This window comes from Sparus aurata, chromosome 16 (assembly GCF_900880675.1).
Source record: "Sparus aurata chromosome 16, fSpaAur1.1, whole genome shotgun sequence".
In the NCBI taxonomy this organism is placed as follows: Eukaryota; Metazoa; Chordata; class Actinopteri; order Spariformes; family Sparidae; genus Sparus; species Sparus aurata.
The window spans coordinates 16,004,236-16,026,757 of record NC_044202.1 but is presented as its reverse complement, the minus strand read 5'-3'; the positions used below and the strand labels follow the sequence as shown (position 1 = coordinate 16,026,757).

The 22,522-nt window shown below is 39.2% G+C and overlaps 1 protein-coding gene across 4 annotated transcripts in view; it reads right to left on the bottom strand.

Annotated features, from left to right (window-relative positions):
• Nucleotides 1-218: 218 nt before the first annotated feature.
• The window catches only part of myo6b (myosin VIb), a 39,874-nt gene continuing 17,570 nt past the window's right edge, over nt 219-22,522 (bottom strand). For 2 of the 4 annotated variants that reach the window (XM_030392138.1, XM_030392139.1), the window contains 18 exons: nt 21,935-22,062; nt 20,878-20,973; nt 19,807-19,977; nt 18,305-18,343; nt 17,989-18,082; nt 17,037-17,167; nt 16,764-16,841; nt 16,522-16,651; nt 14,598-14,688; nt 13,173-13,323; nt 11,834-12,045; nt 11,651-11,729; nt 8,898-9,058; nt 8,084-8,134; nt 5,287-5,390; nt 3,885-4,019; nt 2,377-2,595; nt 219-1,663 (listed from right to left, as the gene is read on the bottom strand). In XM_030392138.1, coding sequence (XP_030247998.1) covers nt 1,464-1,663; nt 2,377-2,595; nt 3,885-4,019; nt 5,287-5,390; nt 8,084-8,134; nt 8,898-9,058; nt 11,651-11,729; nt 11,834-12,045; nt 13,173-13,323; nt 14,598-14,688; nt 16,522-16,651; nt 16,764-16,841; nt 17,037-17,167; nt 17,989-18,082; nt 18,305-18,343; nt 19,807-19,977; nt 20,878-20,973; nt 21,935-22,062 — 2,270 coding nt within the window. In that variant the 3' untranslated portion in view covers nt 219-1,463. The remainder of the gene's footprint in view (nt 1,664-2,376; nt 2,596-3,884; nt 4,020-5,286; nt 5,391-8,083; nt 8,135-8,897; nt 9,059-11,650; nt 11,730-11,833; nt 12,046-13,172; nt 13,324-14,597; nt 14,689-16,521; nt 16,652-16,763; nt 16,842-17,036; nt 17,168-17,988; nt 18,083-18,304; nt 18,344-19,806; nt 19,978-20,877; nt 20,974-21,934; nt 22,063-22,522) is intronic. The other 2 variants (XM_030392140.1, XM_030392141.1) reach the window with 1 other exon arrangement.

Below are 22,522 nucleotides of genomic sequence, written 5' to 3'. Positions count from 1 at the left end.
TATGTCTGTTTTAATCCAGTTGATCGCTTAATGGGAGTGAGCCTCAGCTCAGCGATGACATCAGCAGTACATTAGCCTTTGTTGTTTAATTAATCTTCACTTTAATCTTGTTAGCTCCTGTTACCGGATGTAAGAGCACTGACCACAAACAGCCATCTTACTAACTTGGTGAATGAACTCCGTTGTTCTCTAGTAACTTGGCAAAAAGATGCAATAAAGAACATGGGGGCAAATGTTTATTTTCTACTGTATTCCAGTTCAAAGGCCAACATACAATCAGATCCAAGAGGGAGTTACAGTTACTGTAATTAAAAGGTACTGCATGATTGTCAAATGAGATGACTGACATGTCCCTGGCCTAACCAATCTAGTCAAGTAATCAGCTTAATAAAATATAAGACACACACACACACACACACACACACACACACACACACAAGCACAACACCCACACAAATTACATTGGTGTCTGTAAAACAACCCCAAACCCCCCAAAAACTGCAAACACAAAAACAAACTTCTACATTTCCCTCTTGCATAACAAATGAATACAAAACAAAAAGTTTCCTTTTTTTAAGGATTTTAACCGTTAAGAGAGTCGTGTGTATATGCAGCAAGGAAACAATGGATTGATAAAAAAGATGAAACATCTAAAATGCTAATAAAGCCAGCAATTATTCAAAATAATTAACTTTGTTAGGAAGTGTGTCTGCGTGCAAAAATACATTCTACAACTGCATGGACTTCAGAGAGTTAGGAAGATTTTGCATTTGTTTTTCATGTGATGAACTTGCAGTGGATGGAGGATTAAAATATAACTTTTATATCCAACTTATTATGAAATACGTTATAAGATATAAATACGTATATAAATATTCTATTATATTTGAAAATAGTATTATATTCTATTCCTGATTAAAATCTTAAGATGTTTTTTAAATTTGCATATGTGTGAAAATGTCTTACCAGGTAAATCAGGTGATTGGGTACTGAACAGTAATTAGAGCCTTGATATCCAGAAGAGCGTAAAGCGTTACTTATATGATATGACCATTAAAAGCATCTCTGCATATTTTCTCTAAAAGTCTAATTTACCGTCCTGACTGCAGCTCATTAAGGTTTTTTTTTCAGAGTATCAGCATATACAGAGGCTGTGCCACCTTGTAAGACTTTCTCGGTGTAGTGCAGTCACATTGCAGTTTAAGGCCTCACATTGGGGTTTTCCATTCAAGTGTAGATGAAGACTGGACACAAATGTTACACAGCAAAATAAAGATATAAAAAGTGAAAATAAACAACATTCAGGTTTTTAAAAAGGAGATGATTTTGTGCCTACGGTGAAAGCTGTGGCTTCTTCTTTTCATCCTGCAAACCACACACGCACTGTGCCGTCTTGTGATGTTTGCGAGTCTGTGTATCAGTTTCATGTTTCAGGACTGAACTCTTATCTTGTTGCTCTGGTTTCACTTGAGCAGACTCTGAAGCATGGCGGTGGCGTGTGTGGGGCGGGCTTGCTTGTTCTCGATTGCTTTCTTGAGGTACTGAATTCCATCGCAACGTTCCCAGATTTCTTCAAACTGCCTGGGTAGGATCTCAGCACCCCTCTTCCTCGTCAAACCTGTCTCCTCCAGACTCAGCTCACACATCTCCATGTCATCTTTCCCTGAAAGCAGACGAGTAAGGACAGAGGTTTACTGAAAGGCCTTTTACTTGTGTGTCTTGATGACATCTTAAGCCAGAATAATACAGTTTACTCTACATTTACTCACCACTATTTCATTTACATGATCTCAAATGTAAGGATTCAGAGTATATATCTTTATTAATGTATGTAAATTTGTGTTGGTAATAAAATTTATCTTGTGAAAGACTCATTTACTTTTATGATCCAGGTATCCAAAAACCCTTTAAATCAAACCATCTGAGGATGTCAAGAAACTTACAGAAAAGTTTTCAACTTATCTAAACATCAATCTGATGGATAACATTAAATGAAGGGGGAAACAAAGATGAAAATATTTATTTAACACAAATATATTATTTATGTACATTCATTTTTATGACTTTTCTCATTGACATTGTGGCATATGACATTTTTGCATTTTTCATCTGAAATACTAGATAATCAAATGATCCAGGCCTTCAAAAACTCTACATATTTAACAATCTGTCAGATCTAAAGTCAGCATTTTGTTCACAACTCAATCATTATGTACCCTTAGATGAAGCCATAAGTAGATATTGCTTCATTTTAAGGGGTCACAATCCTGGACTTAATGATTAATTGAATAATGGAGATTTAAATCAATGAGGAAAATGAATGGTAATATAAAGCAAAGCATGTAAAATGAAATAGACCAAAATCTGATGACTCACCTGCAACCAACACAATAGGTCGTTTGTCTGGGTGAAGCTCCATCTGTCTGGCTATCCAGGGCCCATCGAAGTGGGCGTACCACCAGCCCTTCTTTTTATTCTGGGGGTCTTTGTACTGGTCTGCGGGCCGGATGAAAGGAATGCGGAAATAACGCTGCTGCCGGTTCATGGCCACCTCCTGATGCTGGGCCGTCATTGGAGGAGCTGGGTTCTGCTCAGCTGCAAAGTGATTATCAAAAAATTTGATTGATATTAAACATGGAGTAGCATTATATGAAGTACTCTGGACAAAGCATCTTTCATTTGGTCTTAAAGTGTGATATGTGAGAAATGGCCGGAATAAGAATTTGCTGCTGCTCACTATACTGGACTTGTTACTGTTTCCTGTCTGATTTACAGGAGCTCTGTCCAGGACTAGGACTCCGGGACAAAAAGATCAGGAAATTTATTTTTTACATTTTTCTCTCTGAATTGAGGCAGTTAAACTCGGTTTAGTTCGGTAGAAGAGATTAACTTGAAATCAGATGTGAAAAGTTTTATTTTTCATTAGAAAGGAAAATAGGTGTAAAAAAAATCTCTTTCTTGACATTTTGTTAAACCTCAACAAGAATTCTTGCCATATCATACAAATGACACCTTCAAATAGATATAACCCTATAATATCTTTGCATGTTTGTCCTAGAGAAAACACTGCGTGGGGCAGAAAATAGTAAACAGAAACAGAATAAAGCTTTCAAACCATACAAGATCAAAGAGGACCCTGGAAATACCCAAGTAAATATCACATGAAAAAACCCAGTAAAGTAGCTTTTAGCCTCTTATGAAATGGCCTTGGTAAGACCCCTGCTGCATCAGTAGAGTCCAAGAACATGGATCCAAATATAAAGCAAACAAAGCGGAGCCAGTTCGGCTTTCAGGAGCTATCATATCAAAAGAGAAATGAGGGTAAATATAGTGAATCTAATGTTCCCATTCCCAATCAAATTTAATATTTGTTCATAAGATGAAAAGAAGGGAAAAGGAGAGCACCGGTGAGCTTTCAAGCAGCTAAATAACATTTATGTGTGTGTGTGTGTGTGTGTGTGTGTGTGGGTGTGTTTGTGGCACCGATATGCTTGGTTGACTTGAGAATGAACTGAGCAAAGCAGTGGGCTGTCACACTAGCAGCTACTGAGCTGACAAGGCATGGCTGGCAGTTATTTGCTAATTAGAATGAATATTTTTGACGGAAGGCGGCTGCATTTTTATGCCCCTGTGTTTCGTCAGCTAATTGAATGTTAGGAAACCCAGCTCAGGTTATTTGTGTGCAAGTAATTCATTCCTGCCAATGACAGCGAGAGGCCAACGTGGAGAAACTAAACACTTGTCACCTGCAACCTTATGTGCCTGGGGTGATGTGTGCATGTGTGAAATGAACACTGGTTATGTGCTGTATTTGTGCAGGTGAAGCTATAAATGATAGTCATTTAGAGCAAGAGCAGATGACAGGGAGAAATTATCCCACTAACCATAGTCAGTGACAGATTTAGGAGCCCTCTGATCACTTCCGTCATCGTTACGCTTCTTGTTCTTGGACTTCCATGCGTGATAAACCTTCAGACGACGGTGGAACTCCTCTCTGCAGGCAGCCAGCAGCTCAATGTCTGTCCACACAACATGACACCAATGAGCACTTTAATGAAAGCAACAAGCAAAGGCTGATGGGAACACGAATAGACATGGAACATACAAGTGTGACTTCCAACCCATTCACCCATTTTGCCAATTGATGATCATTGAAGACGTATGCTTCTTTGCTGTCTTGCTGACAGTTTAATCCCTCAGTAAGGATTACACAAGATATAATGTGTCAGTCAAAGAGAGCCAGGCTAGCTGATTCCCCTTGTTTCCAGTCATTGTGCTAAGCTAAGCAAACTGGCTGCTGGCTTTAGGTTTGTTTTGAATTAATATTACATAGAATATTTGTTGCTGGAGTGACTCGGAAGTCACGTGACTAAAGAAATTTGAAACAACCTTAGATATTACCCTGATGAAGACAAAATAGTCTTTACTTGAAGGGTAAGTTCATTCGGAATTGAAAATTCAATCATTATCTGCTGACCCTAATGCTAGTCGGGTAAACTTATATTTTAAGTTTAAAATCTAACGCAGTATAATGTTATTCTATTAGATGATGAAATACAAAGACAACTTTCATCACACACAGTGCTTTTAGTGAACATACGGCTATAATCAGTTTGACTTCAAACACAGCTTGTTGGTATCACCACCAGCACCACCAAAAGCAAATGGGTTCCACAAATTAGCCAGATGTCCTTGGAATCCCACAGGGGATATCAGAGTCCCTAACACTGATCAGAGTACTGTATACAGTGGCAGTTATAAAGGCATCGACAAGTGTGCCAGCAGAAAGGCATCTGCTTTTCATGCTGACTGAGGAGAGGGTTGGCTGGGAATGACAAGGAAGGACAGAAGTCTGCCATCCCCCATATAATGGTCATAATTTCCTCTCTCCACCGCTAAAACGCATATTGATGACCCGTAGCAGCTGTGGGAACATCCTCAGATCGGTCTTTTCAGGCATCTTGTGTCCACACTTCGTACAGCTGCAGTCTCAGCTATTTAACAGTAACTGTGGATACTCCAAAAATTACTGAGAGAGGGATGACACAGAGTGAGGATGAAAAGCTTGTATGGAGATGGTGAAGCACATTTTCAGGGTATCAAAACATAAGCCCCTGCTGAATTATTAACTTTGGGGGCCGACACACGTAAATGATTTTCAAATGAAGGACAGAAAAGAGTTGTGCCATGCATTTCAATAAGAGCTCTACCACCTTCATCCTGTTTGTAAAGGCTGAATCGGTTCACGCACTGACACTGAACTTGGGCGCGTTCGAGATTTCTCACCACAAGAAGTGTTGATGACATCTCGTAGCTCGGCGTACTTCCACTTGCTGAGGTCATACTTTTTCACGCCAGCCGCAGCTTTGGTCGCCTGCACCTGAGGACCCCTGTGGTGTGAAACAGACTAAACGTGGGTGAAAGAAAAAGAAAGTATGTGCAGGCAGGTGAGGGTGCGACACGGCGGAGTAGCAGGGCTTTGATGCTGAATATTTTCACAATCAGGGAGGTGTCAATTTATAAAAGAACAGCAGAAACAGCTCCTCATTTATACAATAATACAATTTTAGCAAAATCCAGAACAAGCGACAGTAAAGCAGCATTTGGTGTGTTATTACACTGAATCTAATCATTTTCAAGTGTAGTGTGACGTGGGTGACAGACTAAGTACATAAATATTCAAAGGAAAACAGGATTTATTAAGTACACCGCCCTCAGTGAGAAATGAAAACAGATGCCAGAGTTATTTCAGACCGTCTTCATTGTCACAGCCGATTAAATTCAGATAAGGGGCTGGTCAGTAGGGGAGCTGAGGAGCAGAGTTTGTCCACACCGTTGCAGCCTTCTGTTTCAACTTCATTTAAAATGACGCAAAGCTCTTCTGATGTTACAACCTGCCAGATAACCACTTCTATCTGCTGGGTTTTGTTAAAAGCTTATTTTGTGAAATAACTGAAAAATAAAGGTGAAATGATGCAGCGCTTAAAAACATGAATCAAACTGACGATGCAGAGTTTCAGCGACTTGACTGACTGCTGTGGGAAGTCTGAGCTCTTGTCAGCCATGTCTCCAGCCTCCCCGCTGAGTTGAGGCTGCTAATTTAATAATACGAAGGATTTAACTCCTCTATTTACAGTCGGCATAGCTGCTAATGTCTCAGAGCAGAGGATTAGTGATTCACGTATCATTAGCCAGATTACCATTACCATTTATAATTCATACTGACTGGAAAGATGAAACTGATTCAGGATCATCGTCATTCCGGCTGAGACGTGTGCCAGTGTGTGATGGAGATGAATCAGGGCAAGTGGAAGTGAAGCAAAGGCCAGGACTTGGCTGAACAGGAAATGGATGCTTTTAGAAAGAGGGAGGTGGTCCTCTAAGTGGTATGCCAGCAATGCTAGCCAGTGTGTATACTTCTGCTGCACGCATGCTTTCATGGGCTTAAGCTCCGTGGTGCGCACATGTAAGACACATGGCCATTGGAGCGTCTTTCTTGGCAACAGGGATGGCAGGAGACGTGCAATGTGGGCCCTCGATGCAGGAGCCAACACTGACAAGATTATAGGCTATTGGATCAAATGTAATTTTGTGCTCACCAGACCTACAGATAAGGCCCAGGAAGGCTGTGAGAGAACTTCTGCTGGCTTAAAACAAAGTGCAGGGTTATGGAAATTCAGTCACACTTTCACAGTGGAGTTCAAATCAGGCAAAGGTTTAGGAGTGTGTTATAATGTACTGTGTTTATACTGGGGACAGTGTTTCACACAGAAGGGCCGTATACCTGCCACGACGGGGAAGCACAAAGCCTCTGTATTTGATGACTTGAGAATGTTTCTTTTAGGATCAATTTAAAAGTTTGCCTATATAGTTATGTTATAATTGTCCACCTTAATGTACACACTGGCTTGCCTCGCCTTTCCCTTTCTCTCTACATGTGTCTGTGGGCTCTGTATGGCTATGCTGTCTTTCTTTATCAGCAGTATGCTTTATAAAGTCACCCATTTTGGATTTTTTTCACTCCTGATTCGGTTTTCATAACAGCAGGAGAGGGGAGCTATCGTGGAGGAAACTGGTTGTTAATAAGGTAGCCTATCAAAACAAGCAATCAAAATCAATGTGGTGCTGAATGAACTTGTGTGAATGGCAGTAGACAGTGGAGTGGCATTGGAGTTGTAGAGAGAGGGCAGATTATCCACTGGTCGATCATGGATGGCATCCATCTCTTGGACGGATCAAAAAAGTAAAAACAGAAAATAGAAAATGCTAAAAATAGGGCACCATATATATTTAGGTGGCCGGTAATATAAATGCCCTGGTCACGTCTATGTGCGGTAATCACTGGGGGAACAAAAGTGTATATCACAGGCCAGAATGGTTGAGTAACCACTGGATTAAACTGACTACAAAAAATAGTTAAACACTTTAATCACAGCTCTTCTTTTACCTGTGGCAGGTGGTCATTGTGTGAACCTTATACTACCCTTTGACATGTCCAAATTTATAAGAAATTACTTTTTATTATAGCGATAATACAATTTGTCAGGGAATAAGTATTTGTTAACAACTAAGGTATCTAATTAGGTGATTAGGTGAATTAAAATCCACTGATATTATTACTGTGATTTAAGCTACACTTACAAAAGTGTGAGTTTAGACTTTCAACCACATTTCTTATGCAATTATCACAGTTAAAAAACACCAACACTGCAAAGGGGCACATGCAGAGCCAATTAAGAAACAAAACAAAAAGATCACATTCTGATCCACCTCTCATTTTTGATTTGGCATGCTATCTTCATTTCTGAGAAACCAGTGAACAATTATCCACCAAATGGCTTATTTTTTGATACATGCCACATAAAATAATACACATCACACATCAATTTGACTGTTGATTTTTCTTAAAGTCAAAGGACTTTCATGTTGGCTTTGCATTGCTGGTATAATCCTGCAGCTATTTTAAGGATCAGAGACATTTAGGATTACGACAGAGAGGGTGAGAAGGGTGAGTGAGTGATTATTTTCGGTGTTAGGTACACTTTGACACGGGCAACAACAGAAACCTGTGCTGACATCTTACATGGATCTGGCAGAGGATGAAGAGATAGGAAGATCTGAAAGAGACTCATCACTGGGAGAAAACACAGCAACAGGAAAAATGCAGTTACACACGCACGCTGTGGTCAAAGTGATATTGTCTTAAAGGCATACTATGCAGGATTTGTTTTTTTTGGCTGTTTGTAAACACATCAATACAGTTAGCCTCCTCCCCCTGGCTCAATAAACAAGACAGGGTGTGAGAGAGTAGAGGTCTAGCAAACTAGATAGTGAATGAAGAGAGGGGGCGACATACCACACAACTCCACCAAACCCTGTGGGAAGGTGCTGCTTTGCTGGATTTCGTGTGAATGAGGGCTGTCACAATATGACATTTTCACTACACGATTATCGTGGCCAAAATAATTCACGGTAATTACACACGCTAATGGTAGAGTGTCTTGCTCTCATTTGTTGTCTCCTCTAACAGTACCCACACAATAGTAGCTAGCTAGTTATAGAACTTTTTCTTTTTTTTCATTTAATGGTGGTTGGCAACCAGCAAGAAGCATGCTTTATGCTTATTTGCTCACTGACATTGATGAGATGAACTCAATAATTTGTAATCGAATGACAAAAACATTTTTGATACTCGATGGTATATAGGCAATTTCGTTGGGGCCATAAAAGTAGCAAAGTTTTATACCCCGCCCTAAGTGAGAGTGATATTTTATGAGTCTATACATTGCTTCCAGGGAAAACCCAGCATAGTATACCTTTAGTGTGTGGGTTACTATCACAATGTTTGTTTATTGTGCATGTTTTTTTAATGTACATTGTGTTCACATGTACTCTACCTGCGCAGGCCTGCGTCCATCTGCCCCTCCTCAGTGATGAGCTCCGCCTCACTCTGAGCGATTCTCATGGCTAATTCCCTGTCTCTTCTCTCCTGCTCCAGTATGGTGGTGCGCTGGACCTGCTCCTCGCGCTCCAGAGCCAGTTCAATCTCCAACTCCGCCTACAAAAACACACAACACCTCTGGTTTTAATGTGACTTTATTAAAATCTACATAAACCAAGATCCTGTCTAAACACTAACGCTGTCCTGTCTGCCAGATCCTTCATAACAATTAGAGCTCTGCTGTGTGCCCAAGCCTTATTAGACTCATTTATCCAGGTTGTAGGGCTGCTAATAAAGCTTTACTGGTCATTCGTCTAGACGCAACAGTAGGGACATTTTTTAAGGGTTTGACCCAGATTCAAACTCCAGCTTTGTTATTTTGCGCTATAAAGAACGATAACATCTGTTAATAGCACAAAGCATACAGCATGCCTGAAATCAATTAATAAAACAAAGCAATAAATACATGTCCGTATATGTCCATCTCATATCTCCTGATAGAAACCCACTAATGAAGTCCAGGAGTTTTAAATATGAATGCCTCTCCAGGATATATTATTCATACTGTATGGATGGTCCAACCAGCAGCTGTGATATGTGGCCAAAGTAAAGGCCGAGAACCAAAACTTAATGGCTTGCTGCTTTGTATCTCCTGCAGACACCCATGTATTATGCTGAGAATAGATTCATTACACAGATTTACCAGATTTTGCAATAAAGGACACATTTAGTGTCAAACCCAAAATCTTGCTTGCCAGACTCCAACTGAATTTGAACATCTTTTAAATAAAAATGTAAATAATTTATTTTGCTGGTTGCATAAGGCACTCCCTTCACTCATATTTCACATCTTAACAAATATTCTCTGTTCTAATACACACTACAAGTCTTCAATAGAGGGGCGTTCCCCTTTAAGAAAATAAATACTGCAGACTTAAAGACTTGATGTTGTGCAATACATAAGGGTAGGTTGAAAGACATCATGATATATAGTTTGAAAGAAGTGGAAGATACAGTGCTAGACTAACCTTTGACACAGCAGAAAATAGCAAAGAACACAGAATATCGAAGTCACAGCAGACACCCTTTCAAAGTTTACCGCTGCAGCTCTAAGCTTTATAGCTGCTGATAAACAAACTTTGCAAAGGGTCTCCTGAGACATCTGGCTTATGACAGCCTCGTGTCAACTGTCTCGTTACCAGAAAAAAAGAGGACAGTATGCAAATGTCCAACTGGCGGTGGGTGAATAAAAAGGGTTTCAAATGTGCAAAAGGTGTGATACACATGTCACAGATGGATGGTGAGACCAAACGACAAAACTGAGGAGGAGCAGGTGCATGCAGTGATAAGGAGACATTAAGAAAAGAAACAGCTATAAAACAAAGAAGATGACAAATTACATGTGAGTAAAACAGGCAGAGACAGATAAAGGTGACAGAGTGTAGATGATTATTAAACGCAGTCTAGTGTAGGGGCAATAAAGTAGTTTAGTTAGGAGAAACTTGGCAGGAAGTGGAATCATCAATCAAGACCCTGTGGGCAACCCTCTGGGAATGTGACCAATGTCATGACCCAGCTGGTGCCTTGCGAGACCACAGAGCTAATGAATGTTTCACTCATAGGGGTGAGCAGTCGGGGTTGAGAGGAAATATTTGAACCATACCAGAGGTTTTGTATGACGCTTATTTCTGCCCATTAACTACAAACCAAACATACTTAATACCACCTACTGGGAAGCTATGGGGTGCATCAGAGTATAGGTTTAAAAACTGAATAAAATCAAACCCAAGAGACACATAGTAAATTGCTCTAAGTTATGTCATTGGTACACAGTTGCAAGAAGGGACTGTTCTGAAAATGTTCTTGGTGTGTTGAAATACCTTTATGGAAACCTTGCAGCCCATGTTTGCTCCCAGATACATACTGCAAACCCAATCTTTTACGAATATTGGAGCTTCCTTTAACTAAAAATGATTTTGATGGTTATAATTTGAATTCTCTGTCAGTTACTATGCTGATTATTTTCTTCTTAATCAATTAACCTTCGGATCTCAAAGGAAAACTGTGAAAACACATCAAACATTTGATGAGTCCAAGGTGTGTTCTTTTGAAATTGCATGTTTTGTTGGACATACAGTACCGTTTCTGTTGATTTATGAAACCTTTAATTGGTGGCTGTTTTAGCTCCATTTCCATTTTGTAAACAAACACATATTCTACTTTGAAATGCAAAATTCATTAATTGATGTATCTGCTCATTTCAAACCCAATATCTGTGCCTTTAAGTTAAGCTCCTGTAATAAACCCAGTACATGGCTCAGTTTATTCTATATCTAAAATAGAAATAGTAGAAGAAACCATTAAAATTCTGCTTCACATTTCCCAGAAAACTAAACTAAACATTATTGTTTAGATCAAATGATTTTTTTAAATTTTATTTGACATTATGCTTTAGAAATTGACCGAATGAAGGTTTTGCTCAGTTTGGGATTCTTGGAAACATTCTTGCTTGAATGTGCTGAATAATGGCAAGGTAACAGCATTAGCAGTGTAGCAGTCTGTTATCTCATTAGGCGTAAACATGAAGCTAGGAAGACTCTGCAGGGAGCCATGAAAACCTAAAAAAATGTATGATATTCAAACTAATATATGAGATTCCTATTGATTTAGCACAAGAGTAAAACAGGAGTTGGAAGGATTTGAGCAAACCTGAATAACTTTCTCCTCCTCCTCCCTTTTTTTCCTGTCCTCCTCCTCCTGTTTCCTCTTCAGCTCCATCTCTGCTTTCCTAAAAAGTTGGGAGAAAATAAATCTTTACTTAGATCGATAGACAACTTAGGATTTCAAACTTTTTTCATTAACCGATTATCTCCCCTGGTAACCATCACTTACAGTCTTCTTTCCTCCTCCTCCTGTTTGCGTCGCTGCTCCTCCTTTTCCCGCGTCTTCCTCTCTTTCTCCATCTCCTCCTCGATTTTTTTCAGCCGCTCGCTCTCCTCCTCCTCTTGCTTCTTCTTCTGCATTGAGGAGAGCAGCTGCTCCGAGCGCTTCACCAACCCCTGGTACTCTGTGTCGATCTCCTTCCAGGTCATTGTCACTGTGGCCTTTGGGGTTAAGAGAATGAATCATGGTCACAAAATGAAAGAATAATTATTTTTTCTTTATCAAACTGGTCTTTCAATTCTTAGTGTTAAGGTCTCAGTGGAGTTCAGCAATGAGTTACAACAAGGTGTTTATCAAAAAAACTGATGAGATGGATAACATCCAACCCTCTATCAGGTGAGAGCATATTTTCTAGAAAAGACACACAGTGACTCAGCACACCCTCCTTTTTTACAATGCCACAACCTTCCCATGTGGCAACAAGGCAAGACACTGACTGACACTGTCACAATGCTCAGTTCCCCGCTATACTTGTCTGACAATCAACCGGTGGAGGAGAGGTCACCATATTGTGAAGATTCATTAGAGGGAGTCTCTAACTGTGACACAGGGGGTAAAGATGACAAGATCCTGTCCCTGACGTATAGAGGTCTGAATGACAGCCATTGGCATCTCATGCATTATTCACTCAGACGCCATGCCAGGAGCAGTGTCTGAGCTCTCAGGATGCCATGAGTGTCAACAGTGGGGCGGCTCATAAGCTAACAGAGGAAGATAGGGGAGGTAAAGAGGCTGATTGGGGTAGAGTGGAGCGAGGGTCACAGGTATGACAGAGTTAATCAATAGTCACAAAAATCAACAGTATCGGGGAAAAGTGTCTGGATATCAGTGCTTGTGTTGATCTGATATACCTACAGGCTCCAATAAAATGGGTGCTTATTGCACAGGGAGAGCTGGGATTGCACTAAACAAGTCTGATAATTTAGCAAAACAGCCTGACTAAATTATATTGTTGGAGAAGAGAGGATTTTTTTTCATCTATCTCCTCAATTCATCCTGGGGTGATTGAAAATATTGATTCTGAGAGAAAGAATGAGAAAAGGGCACAGTGCACTTAGGGATTGGGCATGGATGTGGATGTGCCGGGGAGCTACAGGTGTGAATGTTGAGAAAAATATGCAGCAGTCGAGCTTAAGGCTGTGAGAAATCTTCCCAGGGTGAACACATATAAAGAACAGCAAAATGTTTCATGTACACCCCATTGCTCACACTGTATTATGCTCAAAGCACCTGGAAAACAGCTGCCATGAGCAGCTTACAAGAGAAAAAGATCCTCCTCTTAACTCACCTTTATCTTTGCCAACAGAGTGTCAATGGCTGCGGCCAGCTCCTTAACCTGTTTGGCCATCTCCTGCTTGCCCTCCTTCAGCCCGTTCACCACCTCATTGAAGCGCTCCATGTGTTTCTTCAGGTTTTTGACCTTCACCATACCGTTAATGCTATAAGAAAAGCGAAAAGGGCAAACAAACACATGATACTCCAATACACTATACATGATATTTTTTTATTAGAATTTGTCATAAACAAATTAGAGCATATGGAGTAATTAAAGACATGACACAAAACAAAAGTGAAATATAAACATAAAACATGCAGAACAACTGGAAGTTTACCTTATTTTTTTTATCGTTAGGGCAATTAACATTTTTAATTTTAACTTATTTCACTTCTAGCTGCTCTTGTCTAAAGCAACATTATGCAACTTTTTACCTTAAAATAACAGCTTCAAAATCATTCTGATGGTACATTATCTTGTAATAGGATGAATCTGTCTCAGGCCCCATCACTTGTTTCTGCCCTATGTAACTTTAGTGTGAGGGTGGGATCACAGCATTAACACAAATTATTCCAATTAAATGTGATTTGGGATGAATAACTGATGCTAGCCATCATATAATATCACACCTTGACTGTATCCTGGATAAAAAATATGTATTTTCAAAGAAGAGTCAGGGTTCAAATTTACACAATTTCCCACATCCTCTGCCTCATGACGGTCTGTACCATTCTGTACTGTATTTACTAAGCTATCCCCACTTTTACAGTAAGTGATGTAATTCCCTTTGAAAACGTCATCTTGACCACAAAGTTGGTTTCACTCAGAACTACACTGCATTATGCTGGAGTTAGTCTATGGCTTCACAAGCAAAAAAGGAAAAACAAACAAATAATGAACTAAAAACTTTTGCTTGGATTTTATATATTTCATAAAAAAAGAAAGTGAATCAATACTAAAACTACATATAATACTAGACATTAATGCTAGGAATGACACCCTTCATATTGTGTTGATGCTGGTATAAAACATTTCCTCATGCATCCATGCACATCCTGCCACTCACTGTCAAAGTCTTATTCTGAAAAACTATCTGAAAACCCATCATCCGGATGGCTGCTCTCTCCACAGCCATTTCTCCAAATGCATTCCAATATGGAAAGACATGCGGTATTTCCCAAAGCAGTACAGTGAGACATCATTTCTCCACAGATGACTACCTAGATTGATTTGAACTCTTATAAATGCACAATGTGAGGAAGCCATCAAAACCCACCAAGCGTGAATCAGTTTAAATAAAAAGCACACAGTACAGAACAGGGTGAAAGAGAAAAAAAAATGAGAGCAAAGGGCACAGGGTGACAGAAAGACAGTAAAAACTATGCATGTGTGAGTCTGTGTGTGTGACTTGGGTACAAGAACCAGGAGGAGACTCACCGCGGCTTATGCTTCCTCTTACACAACCACATGCGGACAGTCTTCTGTATCTTGATGCAGGCCTGTGCTCTGTAACTCATCTTGTTCCGTACTGTTAAAAGATGGAGAGAAGAGGATTCACACAAATCCATTTGATGATTCTTTTGATGGACACGGGACTGGGGTGCTGAGCATGAATTGCAACATCCCGACACAGTTTCCAACTTTAAAAAAGTGACCTGCCAATTGTGATTTCGGCGAATTAAAATGTTTTTCCTTTGTAAGAACTACAGCTGGCTCAGTTATGGAAATATGTGGAGATAAAGACCCTTTTAAACACAGCATGGGATGTATGACGGTGGTGACGGCAAACAGCTTTCTCTGCTAGGTGGTGACTACAGTGCTTTGCTAATAAGCAACACCCCTGTTTTGATGTTTACTGTGGATGCATCATATTCCAATTCAGTAGACATCGCCAACTCTAATTGACGGCATACACAATCATTTTTGTAACCTTTTTTAATGTAAAATTCAATTGTATTTTCATAAAAATGTCTATTAAGCAACTTTGATGTTTTCGCTCAAACTGCACCAGGTTACATTACTTACTCACTCACACTCATCTGCTACTGGACCACATGAGAAAATTTGACCAGCACAGAATGAGAAACTGTATATCTGACAATGATTGGCCGGTCACACGCCATAGTTGATCGTTTTGAAAACTGGCCAATTCTGGTCTCTGGCTGATCAATCGGTGCATCTCTAGTTCTTGAACTTGACAGTCAATGCTCTCTCTAGATTACAAAAAAAAAAGAAACTAAATAAAACATTGTAATAAAAACTTAAATATTTAACTTAAAAAAATAAATATTATAAAGGCATGATAAATTATCTAATTACTATTGATCTGGCATGCACAAAAACATGAAGTGCAGAATAACATGTATACACTTACATGCACTCATAGTCACACACCAGCACACACAAATGAAAGTGCTATAATGAGGTGAAGTATTGAGGGGGATAATTGATCAGGACCAGGGACATACATTTCCTCAGGTCACTTATGCAAGAAATGTGTGGTCAAGCAGAGGCTGTGCTCTGTTATGACTCTCAAGTAACTGAATTTTACACAAATAAGCAGAAACAGGCCTACACTTTGTTATATGGTGGGAATCAATAACAACAGAGTGCAGTGGTTCATTCCATACTGCTAGAGGCGGCTGCTTTCGATATTCAGAATGAATCATAAAGTGTGAAATATGATTTAGTATAGCTATCAGAGCTGTATAATAAACTGTACAGAAATAGGAAAGCACTTTAGAGTCATCCACTGGAAAGTGAATAAGTGTAACTCACAAAAATACGTTGTGCTGCTGGCCATACTTCAATTATTCTTTTCTTTAAAATGTAACTCCACTTTTAGTGTAGAAGCTTCTGTGATGGGGCTGATTTAACAATATAGAGGCATACTGAAAACTTCAACTTTGACTCCAATGTAGGGGGTTCTTTCAGAGATTATTTCATCACTAGTGTCACCTCTCTATTAAAAACGACTGACTCAGACCAAGGGGCATGTGGCATCATGACAACAGACATTGAGATGCATTAAGTGCATCGGGCTGTACATCAACAAATAAAAAAAATGGAAGATAAATTATGGCCTTGTGGTAGATGATCTCAATCCATAAATGCAGCCACTTTTCTCAGTTTTCTGTGGTTATGAAGCACCATTAAAAAAATAAATTACATTTTTCTACTGCATAGACAGTCCCATTTTATGTAAGGGCCATCTAATCAGTGAAATAAACAAAAATAATCCCCCTGAGAGAAATGATGAACTGAAAAGCAATGCTGATCTACACTGCATATACTTTTATGGAAGCCACTCACACGGCTCCTCACACAACAAAACTTTTGCTGTTCAGTGGATTTAACCTACGTTTGATGACAGACAAGCTGCACCACTGGACCTTTTTCCAGCGGCTACACACCAACCACTGATTGACTTTCTTCAGCAGCTCTGCAAGGTGATCTGGATCAGACTTCATGATCTGGTCAAACTCGGCAAACTGGTGCAGGCACACAAACACAAAAACACAAATTAGCTTTGCACAATAGTTGAAGGAATATTTGTGTTGTGCGTAATGAGCAGCAACATTGATACTTGATACTTCTCTTTACCTTTCCAGGGCGGAAGAACACTCTGGTCAATCCAAACTTGAAGTCATTGTCATTTAGACCCAGAGCTTTGAACAAAGCCTGCAGAGTAGCAAATTTACATTCAGTGACCCGGCAACTTCATACAGGTGGTACAAACAAAAGGCATACATTAATCAGTCAGGCTATAGGCTATTTCTTACATGACTAATTAGGCTATATTAAAAACAGATTAGTTAGTTATTTAAACCAGACAAAGGCACTTTATATTTGTCTAGTTAATTTATGTGATCCCACCTTGCAGAAGAGTCGTGGATTCAGGCGTGTGAGCTTATCGGGCATATACTGTTTGTACATGTTGTAGAGCTCATGGAAGGGGGCTCTGGAGGGAAAGCCTCCCTGCATCAGGTCCAACACTGACACCATACCTGATAAAGAGAAACACACAAACAAAGAAATGATTAAAGAGAAACAGGATTGCCTGAGGAATTACAGTACACTGTAAAATATGCAATAATGACAGTTTATCAAAGGAACATTCTGAGCTTGAATGCAAGCAGGCTGAATTCTGTTGTTACATGTCTAATCTTTACATACGGCATAGAATATTCTGTTTCATCCTGGGGAAATACCATAGCAATGTCTGATGTGTCAGTTTGTATGTACATGCAAGTGAGAAAGATCCTTATCTCTTTGCATAAAAGAACAATGTTACTTTAATGTAATCACAATCAAAAAAGGCTGCAGGATGATATTAGCTTCTGCATCACATAGCGGGAGGCGTCAATGTCATAAATACAAAATTTAGTGCCACAGAGTTGTTTTTTAAAGAAATATGTAGAAAATAACAGACTTCCTCTCCCTTCATAGTCGTGTTGCAAACATATGAAAATGATGTTTGCCAAGGTTTTTCCACACACTACAGTTTAACAGCAGTGGGAAAAAAAAATCTAATATTCAAATCATGTATTCCCTAAAGTTTGACTACCAAAAATAAAGGCAAACTGAGGGAAACAGGGTGATGCTTACTTCTTGGTGACTGAGGTATTGGATATGCATATTCATTTATTAGACATTTATGAGAAGATGTTTCAATAATGCTCTCAATCTCATGTGTCCACTAACTGGACAGCTGTACATTGGGTGAAGTTATCATTAGTATACTTACTTATCCTGAAGATTGGAAATTGTGAGGATGACCATTTTTTAAAAGATTCAGTACATAAATTACATAGCATTCTGGTCCTACCTGAGCACTGCAGCTGTGAGAGAATCAGAGCTCCTTCAAATTGGTGGCTGACCATCTTCAGGTTGGGTTTTACACAGCGGATGAAACTTGAGCCCTACACACAGAAAGATTGACCTGTCTCAGCACAATACATCTCAGTCTGTGCCTGCCATCTTAATGTAATCGTATTACGTATTATGTCATAGTTGTGCTATAACAAGTTAATACCTTCCAGTACGCACAGTATATTAAAGGGTAATCTATTTAACATTGATTTTTAACAGGGCAAAAAAAAAGTTTTCTTGAAAACAAATAATGAACCTGACATATTACTCACAGTACTGCGGAGCTTTTCCAGCAGCAGGTTCAACTGGGTCTGTGTGTGCAAGCAGACAAAAGGAAATGTTTAATGATTTGTTTTTGGTGTACGTGATGAAGTTAGTGATACACATCCTCTGCGCAGGTTAGGGAGGGGAGTTAGTACAGGCAAGCAAGGACAAAGGCAGGGTAAATGTATTTGCATAGCACCTTTCAAGAACAAGGCAAATCAAAGCGCATTACAGAAGACATACAGAGCATTAAGACAAGACATTAAAGGAACAGAAGACAATATATAATACAATATAAAAGACATACATGAATTGCCTAGCCCTGATTTAAAAGAATTGAGAGTTGGAGCTGACTTCAAGGTTTCTGTGAGTTTGCTCCAGATATGTGGTGCATAATAACTGAACGCTGCTTCTCTATGTTTCGTTTTGACTCTAGGGACATTCAGCAGAACTGTCCCAGACGATCAGAGAGGTTTGGACGGTACATAGCTGAGCAGCAGATAAGAAATGCATTCTGGCCCTAAAGCTTTTAGTGCTTTAGAAACTAAAAGTAGAATTTCAAATCCAATGGAAAGATCTAAGAAGTTCTACTGTAGCTGTTTTATCAAATTTGGAGACCTTTTGGAGACCAGCATGGTTTGAATTGGTAGATGCAAGGACAATAAAGACCCTATACATGATACGAAGGAACTCAAAGCTTGTGTTATTTTTTCAGTAAATTCATTACATGACTTCAAGTTCTGATCAGTGGCATCAATACCATTTATAATTTAAGAACCAAATCTATTTACAAGATCTTTGCATTGTGATCCAAGTAGGGCGTGAGAGGGAAATACCTGAATGAATCACCTCAAATAAAACACAGGATTGGTGAGAAAGAAAAAAGAGAAAACATCAGTCACCACAATCTTGAAATGTTAAAACCCTTGGAGATGATTTACACAAAAATATGCTTTTATTGTGTGACTTATCTAAGTAAAGGTATAAATCTGTTGAAAGACGTGTCTGAAAGTTGTGTGCACTTCTGACACTTTTGTGAGATCTATTGAATGCTTCATTCTATCTTTTCCTTGCTTTTTCCACTCCGCCTGTTTTCTTACTCATCTCCTTATACCCCAAGCTGACTTTATCCAGCTTTATCCACCAAGGAAGGTTTTCTCAGAGGAAAGAGGTGGGAGACTGGAGGAAATATAAGACAGGGGAACCCTTAGGAGGAGGAAGAGGGATGGGAAGAAGAGCGGAAAGGTAAAACGTTACAGAACAGATAAAGAGATTAGAGTTGGAAAAGTCTGAAAAGAAGATAAATAGGGTGATGGAATAGTGTGAACTATTCTTAAGTATTATTAAATTGGCAAACACAACATTTAATTATTGCTATTTATTATTTGCGATAGTGAAACTGAAAAGTATCACCATAAACTAAACCAAGAATGTTTTATTCAGTTGTATTTGTGTTCAGCTACTTCTGTCTAAAGATAAAATATGACAAACTCTTAACAGCCGCTCTGACCTTGAACTTGTTGCCGACGCTGATAAAGCTCAGTTTGCCAGCCTTCTGTTTGGAGTCCTTGGCAGTGTTGGAGTTCTCAAACAATGCTCGCACAAATTTGTCTTTCGATTCACACACTAAGCTCTCCAAAGACATGTGGAGGGCATCATTATTCTTCTCCACAAACCGAGCCTGTGGACACACAGAAATGCATACATTTATGTTGAGGCAGACATATGCATATGTACAAAGTGTAAAAACAGATGTTAAGTGCCTTGATCCCCTTAGTTTTTCATGATTCCTTCACAAAGAAATCCACAGCAGCAGCAACATTTTTTTTTTTAAATTGTCGACAGAGAGACAGAGAAGGTCCCATTTATCGCATCAGGTTACAAATCGTTCACATATGGCCAATACAAAGTGATAAATACATGTTAAATTGCTATGAATTGTCATATAGAGCCGACAAATTTTGACTTTTTTTGTTAATGAGCTGAAATAAACAATTCAAAGAAAAACTGTGATGGGCATTTTCTTTGTATCTTGTATATCTTTATTGATTAAGCACATAAAATATTAGATTAGATCACATAATAATGAAAATACTGATCAACAAAGACAATAATCATTAGTAGCTGTCTTAAAATGCCCAAAGGCCTAAAAGACAACACCCACCCAGGCCACAATCTGTTCACACTGCTGCCATCTGACATAAGTATCCATCGCCATGCACCCAGAATACAGAATACTTTCTTTATCCAGGTTGTGAGACTCTTCAATTCATCGTCCCACACTCCAATTCACTGCAAATTATTATTTTTTTGTATGTGTTTTTGTTTTGTATTGTTCTCCCCTGTGTAGCACAAAGGAGCTCAAACTAAATCTCGCATTACAGCCAGTTTTGTAAAATGACACACAAATTAACCTTGTAACACTGTTGTGCTTTTTGAATATTCCGTTTTATTAAGCTTTAACTGCTGCCAACTTCACAAACTGGTCAAAGGTGTTTTGTGAAAGGATTCAAATGCTGGATTTCATGAATATCTCCACATCCCAACCGCTCTATGTAATAAGATCTGTGGTAAGAATTACTGTTTCATAGCAGACTGCTCCAGCAAAGTGCCTGATGATAAAGCCTTCATCATCCCGCAGATTCCTGTGAACCGTCAACTTCGACTTCCTGGGAACCTAAGTGGGAGAGGAAGCAAGCAAATCAAATGTATTGACAGCGCTAAAACGCGTATATATTGATTCCACACAAACTGTATTCATCACCATCTCTACAGCAGAATGTTGTTAACTACACCACTAGAGTAAGGAGTACTGGTTTGGAGAATGAAACGCTTGGATCGATAAAGTGCAGTGACAAGGTAAAAAATGATGTCATAAATATATGCATTTTTTCACAAACTCTGTACATGGTAAATTGTAGTTATTTAAATTTCTTATATACATGGATAGACAAGGAAATAGCAACTGCACAAAGTTGAGATAGGAGCCACATTCATCTTATCTTGCTCAAGCATAATAAAGGACCCCAAAAATGAACTGCCAATATTATTCTTTAGGATTAACTATAAAGTCTAGCACCCACAGTTTTTACGCTTCATTAGCTTCAACAATGAGGAGAATGATTTATCCTTTAAGTATAAAAACTGTATAGCAGAAACACTGACAGCACATACAAGCACTTTCCATTAGGATTAATGTCTTTTAGCCTATTAAATGTAAAGACTAGTCTCTATTTGAGTAATAACTCTCCCTCCTGTTGAGTGTAGCTGCAGCCAGCAACCTCCAATCTTAAGCTTTAGTTGGTGTCAAGGCTGCACTTCTAAAAGGATTTCATGCTTGCAGAGATACAGGCAGAATGACAAACAATGGCAACAATGACAAGAGACCGAAGCAGAGACTGTGTGTCATTCAAAAAAACTGCTGTTACAAAACAGAGAAAAAATGATAACAATGACAAAACCAGTGTGCAGTAGCATCTCTGCCTGGCCTCACAAAAGAGCTTAGAACACAAAGAAAGAGAATAATAGCAGAATAGCGGAGTGAAAGCAAAGGCAGGAGGAGAGCGGGAATGAAGGAACTTAGTCAAAGAGGAGGGAGGGAGGGAGATGAAGAGAGAGAACAGCTAAAGAGGTCTGACCGTCAGTCTGAAGTGGTCTTTATGCTTGCTGTGAACAGCCAGTGCAAAGTGCTGGTCACTGGGTTGTGGGAGACGATTCTCTTCATCCAAGATGTCAAGGACTCCCACCAGCTTTGCTTCCACTAGATCTGGAAAAGAGTTATATATATCAGCGACAGTATCAAAATTCATGTTTAAGTCCAACTCTAGTATTTCTCTCTAAGTATTTTTTCTCAAAGTTGACCCCAAAATCAAAAACACATGCAAGTTAATGTACCAGCATGAGGAGGATCCAATTAATAATGTTAACATCTCACACTCTCACACATACAAGCCTCTCGCGCATGAAAGGATGCCCACTCTTTTTGTGCAGCGTTACTTTAAATCTATCTACAGCCCATGTCTCTGCAAAATTTCGCAACTCACAACAAAACCATCTACATGGAATATAGGGTTAGGGAAATATATATAATACAGGGAAAAATGTGCTAAGTGTTTAGATAATAAAGCAGCGTACCACTCTAACTAATATAGTCACTTCATATCAAGAATATGTCTGATAAAAAATTGAAGAAGAAGAAACCGTGTTTTGTTTTCTCTTCTTGTGCA